The sequence below is a fragment of the Aethalodelphis obliquidens genome, unplaced genomic scaffold (assembly GCF_003676395.1).
Source record: "Aethalodelphis obliquidens isolate GAN/ISIS:26980383/991018 unplaced genomic scaffold, ASM367639v1 scaffold74, whole genome shotgun sequence".
Lineage (NCBI taxonomy): Eukaryota > Metazoa > Chordata > Mammalia > Artiodactyla > Delphinidae > Aethalodelphis > Aethalodelphis obliquidens.
This window is the reverse complement of record NW_020838018.1, coordinates 4462357-4475747: the sequence shown is the minus strand read 5'-3', so window position 1 is coordinate 4475747 and position 13391 is coordinate 4462357. Positions and strand designations below refer to the sequence as shown.

The window sequence follows — 13391 nt, the reverse complement described above, 5'->3', positions numbered from 1 at the left end:
ATGACTTAAAGATTTTGTTCATCATTTTCTGCAGCTCTACAATGTATCTAGACATGAATATATTCTCCTTTATCATGCTTGGAATTTCTAAGCTTCTTGCAACTGTGGATCTAGTCTTGAGTCTGAAAAAGTCTCCGCTATGACATTTTTAACTATTGCTCTTCTCTCTCTACTCACCTTTCAAGACTTGGGTCAACTGCTGGGAATTTCTCACTTAATTCCTACAATTTTTATCCTCTCTGCTGTATTTTCTATTTTCTCTCTCCATCTTGTTCTGGTTTGTCTTTTAAATCACAAATTCTCCCTTCCACTGTCTTCATTTTGCTGCCAGTTATGTCCACTGATTCTTTTTTAAAATATGTCATGCCATATTTTATTATTGCTTCCCTGAAATTATCTCCAAGTTTATCATTGACCATATTTTACAAATTCTAAGATGCACATTTTTTTTATGTTTTAACATCTTTGAAATAGAGATATGTCTGAAAATCACTATTATTTTACAGTTATCATCAGCCAAAAAAGCAACCAAATCATTTTGTGCACAAAACCAAACTTACAAACTGGTATAAAAGGAACAAAAGCATTTGTAAGATTGGTAACTATGAACCAGGTATGAGAGCTTCTTAAAATTTTTCTCCTGTAAATATAAGAGATGCGGAATAGGAGCTGAAACTACAGCCACCATTTGATTAAGCTTCAATAAACTACTGCATTCTCCAATATCTATGTGCTTTTGCACAGGGCAAGAAGTTGATTAAAGGAGATTGAAAAAGACAACCAGCCCTGCATTTTTCAAATCTTTGCACTACCCTCTTCAACTGCCCCCAGGACATTGGTATTGCTTTTGCTTTACTATTTGCATTAGTTTTCTATTGCTGAGTAACCATTTACCACAAATGAGGCACCTTGAAACAATACCCATTTATTATCTAACAGTTATGCATGTCAAGAATCTGGGCTTGGCATGGCTGGGTAATCTGCTCAGCGTCTCACAAGGCTGAAATCAAAGTATCAGAAAGGCTGGTATCCCATTTGAGGTTTGGGGTCCTCTTTCCAGCTCATGTGGCTGTTAGCAGAACTCATTTCCTTGCAGCTATAAAACTCACGGAGGCTGCGTCTTCAAGGTCAGCATAATAGCATCTTTCTGACACTCAACCTTCTTGTAAAGAGTTCACCTTATTATGTCTGGTCCACCTAGCATAGTCTCCCTTTTCATTAACTCAAAGTCAACTGATGAGTAACCTAATGATAAGAATGATATTCTATCATTTTCACTGATCCTCCCCACACTCAAGGGGAGGGGATTTTACAGGGTATGTACAACAGGTGGCAAAAACTAATTCTAAAGGTCGATTCGAATTCTGCCTACCAGACTACCCCAAAGAGAAGGCCTCAGGGCCTCCATCTGGCTCTTCTTACCGTAATAGGCCTCCCTCACTCCCCAGACTGCAGAGATCATGCATGGATCATACCAGTTTTTTAGTATATTTATTCAAATTATATATTCAGTAACCACAGTTAGATTCATGGTCCCTTTGAGTCCACTGAGACACAGTCCCAGCCCAAAATGTCATTTACCTCCTGTATGATATAGCTCCAGGCTGACTTATGGACATTGGTGGTGCTTTGTGTCCCAGAAATTAGCGTTGACAATGAGCCAGTGTTTATCATCTCTGAAAAGTCTGGTGTTTCCTTTTGCCTAGTGCACAACGACTCTGTAATTGCCTGCAGATCCCTTCCTCCCAGCAGCAGTGGGTCCTGGTCTGCAGTCTCCTTCTACACTCTGTGAACCAGCCCCATCTTCTAAGCTTCTAGGTTCTTAAACCCCTACCCCTTCTTTTTGTTTTTCAAGCTCCAGAGATGGTAGCTTCTCCTGCCTCTGTGTCACCTCACCATTTGCTTTTTGCATTTTTAGTCCTCCAATGTCTGTTTAACCAATTCTCTGCTTTAAAATGAAGGAATGGACCCAGAGGACATTATGCTAAGTGAAATAAGCCAGTCACAGAAGGACAAATACTACATGATTCCACTTATAAGAAGAATCTAAACTAGTCAGACTCATAGAAGCAGAGAGTGGAATTGTGATTGTCAGTGACTGCCGGGAGAGGAAAATGGGGAAATGTCTGACAGTGAGTGCAAAGTTTCAGTTACGCAAGATGAATAAATTCTAGAGATCTGCTGTACAACGTTGTGCCGATAGTTAACCATATGGTTAAATGCACTTAAGAACTTTATGTTAAGCGTTCTTACAGGAATTCCCTGGCAGTCAAGTGGTTAGGACTCCGAGCTTCCACTGCTGGGGCCCGGGGTTCAATCCCTGGTTGGGGAACTACGACCCCGCATGCCACACAGCAAAAAAACATAACAAACAAAAAAACAGTGTTCTTACAACAACAAAAAAGAAGCACAAGGAAATTTTTGGAGGTAATTGATATATCTACTACTTTGATTGTGGTGATGGTTTCATGGGTGTATGTGTATGTACACAGTCATCAAACTGTATACATTAAATATGTACATCAGTTGTATATCAACTAAACCTAAATAAAGCTTTTCAAAATAAATAGATAAAATAAAATGTCTCTATTAAAATAACTGTTATAATTCCTATTTTTCTGACTGGAGCCAGACATATATCCAAGGGTTCCTCAATAATAGAATGGGTAAATAAACTACAATGTATTCATATAATAGACCATCATATATACTGAAATACAGTTGAACATATTGTTGCTGCACATGGATGAAACTCATCCATGCTGCGACACAAAAGGACATATACAGTATGATTCCACTTACGTACATTCTAAAATTAAATCCTCTTGTGTAAGGATGCATACATCGAGTGTAAAAACATAACAAAAACAAGGACGTCCTTACCATGAGCAGCAGAGTAGCAGCTGCCCACAGCAGAGAGGGAGGGCTTGCTACCAACTAGAAGGGCACACTTCTGGGGCATCAGTCATGTTTCCTGTCTTCATGTGAGCGCGGGCTACAGAGGTGTTTTATACGTTCTTCTGTATGTGTGTCATATTTCACAGTGTAAAATATATTGTTTGTTATTTTAATTCTAATACAGATGACCTTGTAACTTACATAAACTTGCAGCCTTACTTTCCATGAAAACTGTTTCTTTCCTATGTGCTTATATCAAGACTTCAGGCCTCTCCCAGGGAATAATATTAAAACAGTTTTATTGCAAGGGGAAAGTGCTACTCTGAGCACATCAGTGACTTCTGAAGTGGCTGTAGAACATACTCAAGAAATTTAGTACTTACTTCACACTGAGCCATGGCATAGGTAGTTGTATTAAAAAGTGCCAAGGAAGATGAACTTGGGTCTGGTAGCACTAAACCTGGAACACATCAGCAAAAATTTATTAAACTCAGAAAATTGAAACTAACGTTCATGACTTTTTGGACCTTAATCTCTTTAAAATCGTTCTCAAACCATATTTTCAGAGGTAATCTGGTTTATCATCTATATATACTTAAGTCAAAGTATGTTTATATTTATTTTTATATGTTAGGTACATTTAATATATCTAAGCATTCTGCATCTCAAACGAAACAATGCTTTTTAGCAAATTTATGGTAAACTTATAATGGAAGTATATAAATAAATTATATAAGTTTTCATGAATTAACTCCTGTGTGTCAAATCATAGCTTTCTTTTCCCTAATAGTATTAGGTTCATACAGAACTTGAAACAATTTTGGAAGCCCCAAGGGGATTTCAGCAATATGGTCATGCAAATGATGGCTGCTTTTTCTATGCTAGTTTCTCCCCACTTCAGGAATCAATTTCAAATTATTCCTCCTAGGTACCTAGTACAATAACCTCTCAGTATCCAGAGGAGATTGATTACAGTACCCCCTGCAGATACCAAAGTCCTCTGATGCTCAAGTTCTTTATATAAAATGATGTAGTATTTGCTTATAACCTACCCACATCCTCCTGTATACTTTAAATCATCTCTAGATTACTCATAGTACCTAATACAATGTAAATGCTATGTAAATAGTTGCTGGCAGGTGGCACATTCAACGTAAATTCTATGTAAATAGTTGCTGGTGCATGGCAAATTCAAGTTTTCCGTTTTGGAACTTTCTGGAATTTTTTAATTTAATGTTTTTGATCTGAGTTGGTTGAATCCACAGATGCGAAACCCGCAAATATGGAGAGTCAAACGTATGCACTTCTTTGCCTAAGTTTCTATAAGAAGAACACAGGAAGACATAAAACAAATATTAATTATACTTGAAACTTTTATCATATTGTCAAGGCTTTATTTATTTAGACAGAATAAAGTATCCAACGACAAGGTTTTTTTCCTTAAAGGAATTTTAAAGAAATTCCATGCATTATCATTTAGCAGTTTTACTAACTTTAAATATATTCAAAATGAAGTCTTATTGTAAGATTATAATTTTACTTAAATATGAGAGAAGAAAAAGCACAAATTCAGACTTTCTCTAACTAGCATACCTTTAGCAACTGACATTGCCAGGAGTGTGAATTTTCCAGCTATAAATCACTAAACACAATTGCTTAATAGTCAAATAAGGAAGGGTGTTCAGAAATGCCACATAATACTGCACAAGGATTGTATTGCTCTGCAGCATTTAGAGAAAAAATAATGGTAAAAATAAAATTCCAGGATAAAAATGTTAACTTGATAAAGTATTGTGATTTTATATATATATATATATAGAGAGAGAGAGAGAGAGAGAGAGAGAGAGATAGTCTTTCCCACCTATAAATGTTTTGTTATCCAAAGTATCCTATCCGCTGGTTCCGTGTAGTGAGCAATACTCTGGCCTTGACTTCTTTGCTGAAGCCTCAGCCCTGGGACCACCACCACCTGAGCACACTACATCACTTATCCTATATTCAGTGCTTCCTACACCTCTCTTGAATTAGAACCTGTCTTGGTTCTCATCTTTGCAAGGGTACTCAAGTTCTCTTTAATTGTTTCTTCTATTGTCCATAAAAAAGTCCACTCACAAATATTTATAGGACAATTTTATTTACTTCCAGAGTTTTCCTATCCTGAATTCCTTATGAGCCTACTCCCTCCCCTCCAGAATATTCATCACTGGCGCAGGCTCAGAGTCATTGGACTCTAATCCAGTCCAATGTGAGCCAAAAAACTGTGGCAAGAAAGGAAAGAGGAACTCAGACAGGTAGAAGCTCCATTAACTCATTTGCATAAGAAGTGGCTTCTGTTAAGACAATAAAATATCCCTTCAGTTAAAAGTAACATCCACAGTTGTTTTTTATTAAATTCTCATATTATAAATACCCTCATAATGAAAAGAATCTAAGAAACTCATGTATTGAAAAGGGTGACACATTCTTAGCTTCCAGAGTCATGGGCAAATGTCAGGAAATCTTAGTGGAGAACAAAAAGGTTAACAGATAGTTGAAAATGGCTTAAAGTGGGCATGCGGACCCTGAGAAAACCATAATTCAAAAAGAGTCATGTACCAAAATGTTCATTGCAGCTCTATTTACAATAGCCAGGACATGGAAGCAACCTAAGTGTCCATCATCAGATGAATGGATAAAGAAGATATGGCACATATATACAATGGAATATTACTCAGCCATAAAAAGAAACAAAATTGAGCTCTTTGTAATGAGGTGGATAGACCTAGAGTCTGTCATACAGAGTGAAGTAAGTCAGAAAGAGAAAGACAAATACCATATGCTAACACATATATATGGAATTTAAGGGAAAAAATGTCATGAAGAACCTAGGGGTAAGACAGGAATAAAGACACAGACCTACTAGAGAATGGACTTGAGGATATGGGGAGGGGGAAGGGCAAGCTGTGACAAAGTGAGAGAGTGGCATGGACATATATACACTACTAAATGTAAAATAGATTGCTAGTGGGAAGCAGCCGCATAGCACAGGGAGATCAGCTTGGTGCTTTGTGACCACCTAGAGGGGTGGGATAGGGAGGGTGGGAGGGAGACGCAAGAGGGAAGAGGTATGGGAACATGTGTATATGTATAACTGATTCACTTTGTTATAAAGCAGAAACTAACACACCATTGTAAAGCAATCATACTCCAATAAAAATGTTTAAAAAAAAAAAGAAAAAGAAAAGCGGAGGAGGATCAGGAGCATCCTGAGGCAAGTCTGAGGGAGTCTTCCATGTCTCCCATGAGGTCTCCACAGCTGCACTTTGCCGTATCCCACTTTGCCTCCTCTTACAGCTCTGAACACACAGACCTGTGTTGCCTCAACTCTGTCCAATTTGAACAATAGCCGACTTCCCCATTGCCAGTGGTTTGTCTCATGCTGCAACACATGGGAGCATTCCAAAGCTGGGAAGTGACTGATATGAATTGAAAAATTTTACCAATTACTAACATGTTTTTAGGAAATATATCATGATGCTGAAAAAAAGTAGTTCCACTGAAAGAGATTTGGCAACTGCATCAAGGTTTGTTTCTTAAGGAACCAAAATAATGGAGCAAATAAATGTGTATATATATTATTTAACTTTCAATCTGATTTACATGCCTACTTTTGAGCAAATATGTGAACTGAGATGCCCTAAATATAATATGAAATAACATGTTAATTGTGGACGATTACACAGATGTTATTTGATAGCTCTTTACACTGTATCATTCACACAATGAGAAATGTCTTTTCCTTTTCGTGTTTAATAAAGTATACTGGTCTTATAACTGTATCATTTGCAGCATATAAAACTTTCGACTTTTAATAATTCAACTTCTTGCATTGAAGTTGATCCACATGTTAACAATTACAGTTAAGTGAATAAGGCTTTAGGCATGAAAGTGGCCCTCAGAGGCTTATGTTTCTTCTCATCTCACTAAAATGACTCTTTTGGAGCATGTTTACATAAGAAATGGATGTCATATATATTTTTTCACACTGGTTTGAATTTTCTTTCTTTTATTCCTTTTACTCTCCAATATTACACCACTTCACCTACACTGATGTATTCATTAGCTATGTTTATTGTCTATTTGTATGATTATCATATTATCATCCACAGTGTTGGAGTTTAATTTGCTCTATTTTTGTGGTAAGAATGAAACAAACTGTTTCACTAACCAGCAAACAGAATGGAGAGAGGAGCCCTTTAAAAAATACACATGTTGCAATATACAAGTTACAAGCTATAATTAAAAATATGAGAAAACCAACCTCAGTAGACCCTTTAGAAGTTAAAGGTCTATGGGAAATAGGCCACATTTTGAGTTTACCTCATTCTATTTTTATTCAAAAAATTTTTTTCTACATATACGAGGTATTTCTTACTAGAGGATTTTGGGTGCCTGCGAATCAAGGAAATTTTGCAAATAAGGAGAAAACAACAGAAACGTCATTCACAGATGATTCAGTTTTCAGTATTATTGATACGATTTTGTAGAGATGCCAGAATCAATTAAAACCTGTTGAAAGTACATATGTTAAAAGTAACTAATTGCTTTCAAATTTTCATTACTTTTCATTTCATAGAAAAAAGCTTTTCTTTAAAAAAAGAAACTAAACTTTATGTCATAGGAAGAAACTAAACACATAACTATGCTTTAAGTACTTTGCAACCAGATTGTAAATAAGTTGTTTTAAAAATGGTGTCAGTCGGTCTCACCAGTTTAGAGTGGCTGGAGCAGCCTCTGGGAGGATCTTTCCGGAAATTCGCTGTCGAAAGCCGACTCCAACTTAAGCATAGCTGACATATCCAGTTTATCAAATCACTCCATTGCCCCTGGCATTTTCTACAAAATCAGATAAGTAGGTTTTGATTTCCATCTTATACTTACAAAATTTTAAATCACTTCTAGAAAAACTTAGGAGGTGCTGGGAACCATTAGTTTTCTTGAATAGTAAATAGAAAAACTGATTGTTAAATTGTATTATTTTCATTAAATTTGGGGATATTATTAAAGATTCATATGAACAGTCTCATTTTTCTGCTTATAACTATGATAGCTGCCTCCCCTCCCAAAAAAGCAGGGCTCATCTCTTATGAAAAGGCATTTTTCAGGTTGAGATCTAGACAAATTGACATTATTCAGCAACTTTATTATCATCATTTTTAGCTTTCCTTTCTTCCATTCTATGAGTCTTCCTGGGATGTGACTGACACTCACTCTTGCTCCTGTAACCAAGCTGGAATTTCGTAAAGACTCCACTTCTTTGGTTTTTTCTAAGATCAAGTCCTGGGCATCCTTTTCATCCTTGTTGCTGCAATATAGAAAGAAAAAACAAATATAAAATGCAAACATGGAAAAAAATTAATCAACCTAAATGAGGATATGAGAAAGATACATGACAGCAAATCTTAGCATAAGACTATTTAAGGAGTCATAAATAATTTACAACCAACAGGAAAGAGTGAAAGTCTAGAGATGCTACCAAAATATATAGCCCTGGATTTTCACAATGCTCTTAGAAAATGTGAAGTGGCTGGCTGGATTTAAGAAACATTGGACAGGAGTAGACGAATTCCTAGGTTCAGACCATGTAGTTGGGGAAATCATTAATTCAAGGCAAAGACAGTTTTATGGACTTAATTAAGAAATGTCATTATTCTGAACTGTTTATTCTTAATTAGAGATTAATGTAAATATTAATGTAAGCACTGAAAATCTACACTACACCCAACTGTAAAATAGCTTACTGGTAAGCATTATGTACAGTCTATACCACTTATTACTGTAACAGCCTTAAACCTCCAATTCGCAGAAGGATCGCTCAGTTAATGAGATGGTTAGTCCCATCACGCCCCAGCAAGTTCTGTGCTGGCAAATGAAAACTCAAGTATAAGAGTGAATGAAAGAAACTTTTAGACATACAAAGAGGTAGATAGTTTACAACACACAAACTTTTCTGAAAGAATTCTTCCAGGATGTTCTCTAGTGCAAAACAAAAGCCGAATTCAAGAGAGAGGGAAACAGGATACAAGAACAGTGGCAACAACTATAATTGTAACTTATGATTAAGTCTAATATACTGTCAATAAATTATAATCTGGATCTAAAATCCCATATGATATCAGTGTTAGATCTGGAGTGGAACTCTCAGAGTTCTGGGCCAATTGCAGGGAGAACACAAGAGCCCTACTCTCACTGTCTCCACTGGCCATTCAATCTTCGTGAAGCAGCAGTCATCATAGAATAATGACTGCTGGATCACAATCAATGCCTACCAGTAAATAAGCAAATTCTTTGAGCACCTTAGAAAAGACATGCCCTATAGAAACAGATTACACAATTTTGAATATTTTTATTGTTAATGAAAACTTAGAGCATCTTGTATCTTTACAGTAAGAGGTAATATCACAGATTCTCATATAACTGAACTTGAAAAATACATTTCTTCGTATCTGATCTCCAGAAACTCTGTTAGGCTCAATTATGATGTTTTTGTATTAAGTGTGATTATAGTGGAAATTTTTGAAATAAAGCTGCATCTCACATATACTTACATGTGATACATGATATGAAGGGCTTTCAGGAGAAAAAATATTTTCTTGTGTGGCTTTCCTGCATGTTAATAATCAAAGACGCAAACTGAGCACAATGCTTGAACAAATTCTTATGGATAAAAGGAAATAACTGCCTACGAACAAATCACAATTGAAAGGTTTAGACAAGACACAAGACAAACACAAACCAAAATATGTGCAGGAAAGAAACAACAGTGAAACTAGTGTAGGCGTTGGGTCACGTATTCCTGGGAACCAATTTGGTTCTAGCTGCTAGGATTTATGTGAACCTAAGTATATTAAAAGCATCTCTGGGGACTTCCCTGGTGGAACAGTGGTTAAGAATCCACCTGCCAATGCAGGAGGCACGGGTTTGATCCCTGGTCCGGGATGATCCCACATGCTGAGGGGCAGCTAAGCCGGTGCGCCATAACTACTGAGCCCACGTGCTGCAACTACTGAAGTTGAGCACCTGGAGTCCGTGCTCCACAACGAAAGAAGCCACCGCAGTGAGAAGCCTGCGCTCCGCAAAGAGGAGTGGCCCCCGCTCACAACAATTAGAGAAAGCCCACGTGCAGCAACAAAGACCCAACGCAGCCAAAAAATAAATAAAAATAAGAAATAAAATTTTTAAAAAGCATCTCTAAATTAAGACACAAAATGGAGTGTTAATATGTATTTACCTGGCAGAGTAGTTAAAAGCATCTGAAATATATACATTCAAAAAATTGTGTGTGTGTATACATGCATCAGAAGATAGATATATAGATATATATATACATATATACACATAAACATTTTGCCCCATTTATTTTATCTCTTGTTCACTCTCTTTCTCCATATGTTTCTCTTTCTGAATCATTTGAAAATAAGTCACAGACACTATGTTTTATTACCCCTTAACTACTTATATACTCACAGTACAAAAATAAAAACCTGGAAATCCAACATCGACACAACACTATTAACTAAAATATAGCCTATATTTAAATTTTATTAATTTTCTTTATATATGTGTGTGTGTATATATATATATTTGCACATTGTGGACACACAGCTTTTTTGTTGTTATTGTTAAATACACACCAAAAAAGAGTTAGCTTACAGAAATTGTCTTAATTTTTAATCTCAGTCAAAACTTGATAATTCAGGAAAGTGAGCTGAAGAATGTTTAAGAGTAATAAACACATGTAATTTCCTAATTCATTAATTTCATGATATATTTAAATATAGTGCTACCTGTAGTTCAAAGCACCATTTCCTGTTATAATTTGTAAGAAAAGAAAATAGAAATTTAGCTAAAAAAATAAGTATTCTTTTGAAAGCAGAAGCCCTGAAACCCAGCTCTAAGTATAAACACTATTTAGCATATATTTTTAAAAAGTGTAATTGAGTTATTACTGGTAAATTAATAGGAAAAGAACTGCAGACGTTGGCCTTAAGTACCTTCCTGAGGCATTCTGTAGGGGCATAAAATCATTCACCCTACAGAATAAGGGCATTCTGTCCTTGCTCATAGTGACACAAACAGTCCCAGGGTTTCCCCTCCTGGATATCTTGGTGGAACAGGGAGGCCTGAAAGTCTAGCTCCAAGTCCTGCAACTGTCCAAAGGAGTTGTCGGTGTGAGGCCAACTGCTGCTCCCTGAGGTTGGAAGGATCCTGCCTCAGGATTCCAAGGAAGGCACTGGCTTCAGTGGCAGTTAAATGAGAAGACATAACTGTACAGGCTTGATGGGCATCCAAGTATAATGGCCCATCCTGTGGGAAAGGAGGAAATCCTTCCCTGGATCATAGGGTGGGAGAAATCCAAAAGGACATTCTGGTGATGACATTGTGATACTGAATCATTCAACATAGCCTTTGAACTCTGAACTTTCATATACATACATATATATACAAAATATATATGATTTTATGTATATATATATATATATATATATATATAGGACAAGAAGAAATTGCTATAAGTCATTTCATAATTTTTTTATTCTGTTTTGTTTTGTTGAGATATTTCCTTTTGGTAACCATTAATTTTGATAAAATTTCAAACTTGCAGAAAAGCTTAAGAATAGACAAAGACCTCCTGTAAATTCTTTACCAAATTTACCATTTTAAATATTTTGCCCCATTTACTTTACCTCTTGCTTACTCTCCCGCTCCATTTGTTTCTTTGTTTTGTTTTGTTTCTGAATCATTTGAAAGTAAGTCACAGACATTAAGCTTTATTACACCTGAAATACTTAAGAATAAGGACACTCCTTACATAACCACAGTACAAAATTTAAAACCTGGAAATTCAACATCAGTACAACACTATTAACTAAAATATAGCCTCTATTCAAATTTTGTTAATTGATCTAATAATGTCCTTTGTAATTATTTTTCTCCAGGTTCAGGATGGAATCCAGGACTGCTAGCTGCATTTAGGGGACATCTTTAATCTGGAGACATTCCTCAGTTTGTCTTTGTTTTTATGACTTGGAGACTTTGACAAATACAGATCAATTATTTTCAGTTTGGTTTCCACATGATTAGATCCATGTTAGCAGCTTGGAAAGGAATTCCGTAAAACTGACATTCTGCCCAACTGCACCCTATAAGATGGCACAAACTCCAACGCCATGCGCCCCAGGGTCACTTGATGCCCATTTGTTGGTGATATTAACTTTGGGTAACCAGATTGCTTCTTTACTGTAAATTTGCTGTTCTCCATTTCTAACTAATAAGCTGTTCTGTAGGAAAATATTTCAAAATTCAGCAGTTATCCTGTTCCTCATCAAACTTTCATCCACTGACCATTCTTACCTGAATGTTATTAATATGCTCTGAAGACAGGTTTCCAATATCGTCATTCCTTCTACATTTGTTAATTGGCATTCACTATAAGAAACAGCTTTTCCTTTTCTCTCACTTATTATGTATTCTTTAATTTATTTATACATGAATATACTAATGGGCTCTGATTTCATCTTATTCCTTATTTATTTTGATGCTCAATTGTCTCCTGCATTAGTCAGCTCAGGGTACTATAACAAAATACCATAGGCTGGGTAGCTTAGACAACAGAAATGTCTTTCTCACAGTTCTGGAGGCTACAAGCCCAAGAACAAGGCATCATAAAAGTAGGTGTCACCCTGAGGCTTCTTCTTTTGGCTTGTAGGTGGCCGCCGTCTCACTGTGTGCTCATATGGCCTCTTCTTCGTGTGTGCTTGGAGAGAGAGAGAGCGGTTTTGATGTCTCTTATAAGTGCCTCACTCTCATGACCTCATCAAACCTAGTCACCTCCCAAAGCCCCCACCTCCAAATCCCATCACATTGGAGGTTAGGACTTCAACATATGAATTTAGGAGGGGAAAAAATATTGATCCCATCTGGACAATTATCTCCTATTGGTCAGAGGGAAACACTTCAAGCAGACTCTTAAGTCCTTTTCACAAGCTCCAATATTATTTGAAGGCTTAATTGTTTTCTGGCATAAGATGTACCAAGGTCATCTTGTTCTTTCACTGTCCTAGATATGGAATCAAGAATTTTCCGAGGACCCCTTTTTCTTTTTGTGGGGATTGATATTTAGAAAACAGCACACTATATGTGCTGCTTGCTACTGGCTTATTGCTCATTGCTACTGGCTTATCCCTGCTCTCGTTCCTCTCAGCAGAAAGAACTAGGTGAACATGCAAATATGTGCACACGCATATACATATATGCGCACACACATATACATATACAAACATACATATACACGTACACGTACCACTCAAATACACATACCCATGTACACACACATGCCTGTACACATGCCACACATGCACAAACTTACATATACACACACAGACACAGAGGCACAGACATATATACATGTATATAAGCTTTGTAAAAATAATAAAATGAAACACAAAATAGAC

At 36.4% G+C, this 13391-nt stretch overlaps 1 protein-coding gene across 1 annotated transcript in view; it reads right to left on the bottom strand.

Annotated features, from left to right (window-relative positions):
• LOC113612272 (serine/threonine-protein kinase MRCK alpha-like) overlaps positions 1–11202 on the bottom strand; it is a 50143-nt gene extending 38941 nt beyond the window's left edge. The window contains 2 exon segments of the mRNA XM_027092036.1: positions 8149–8242; positions 11015–11202. Of these exon segments, the coding sequence (XP_026947837.1) occupies positions 8149–8242; positions 11015–11202 (282 nt within the window).
• Between the last annotated feature and the right edge of the window lie 2189 nt (positions 11203–13391).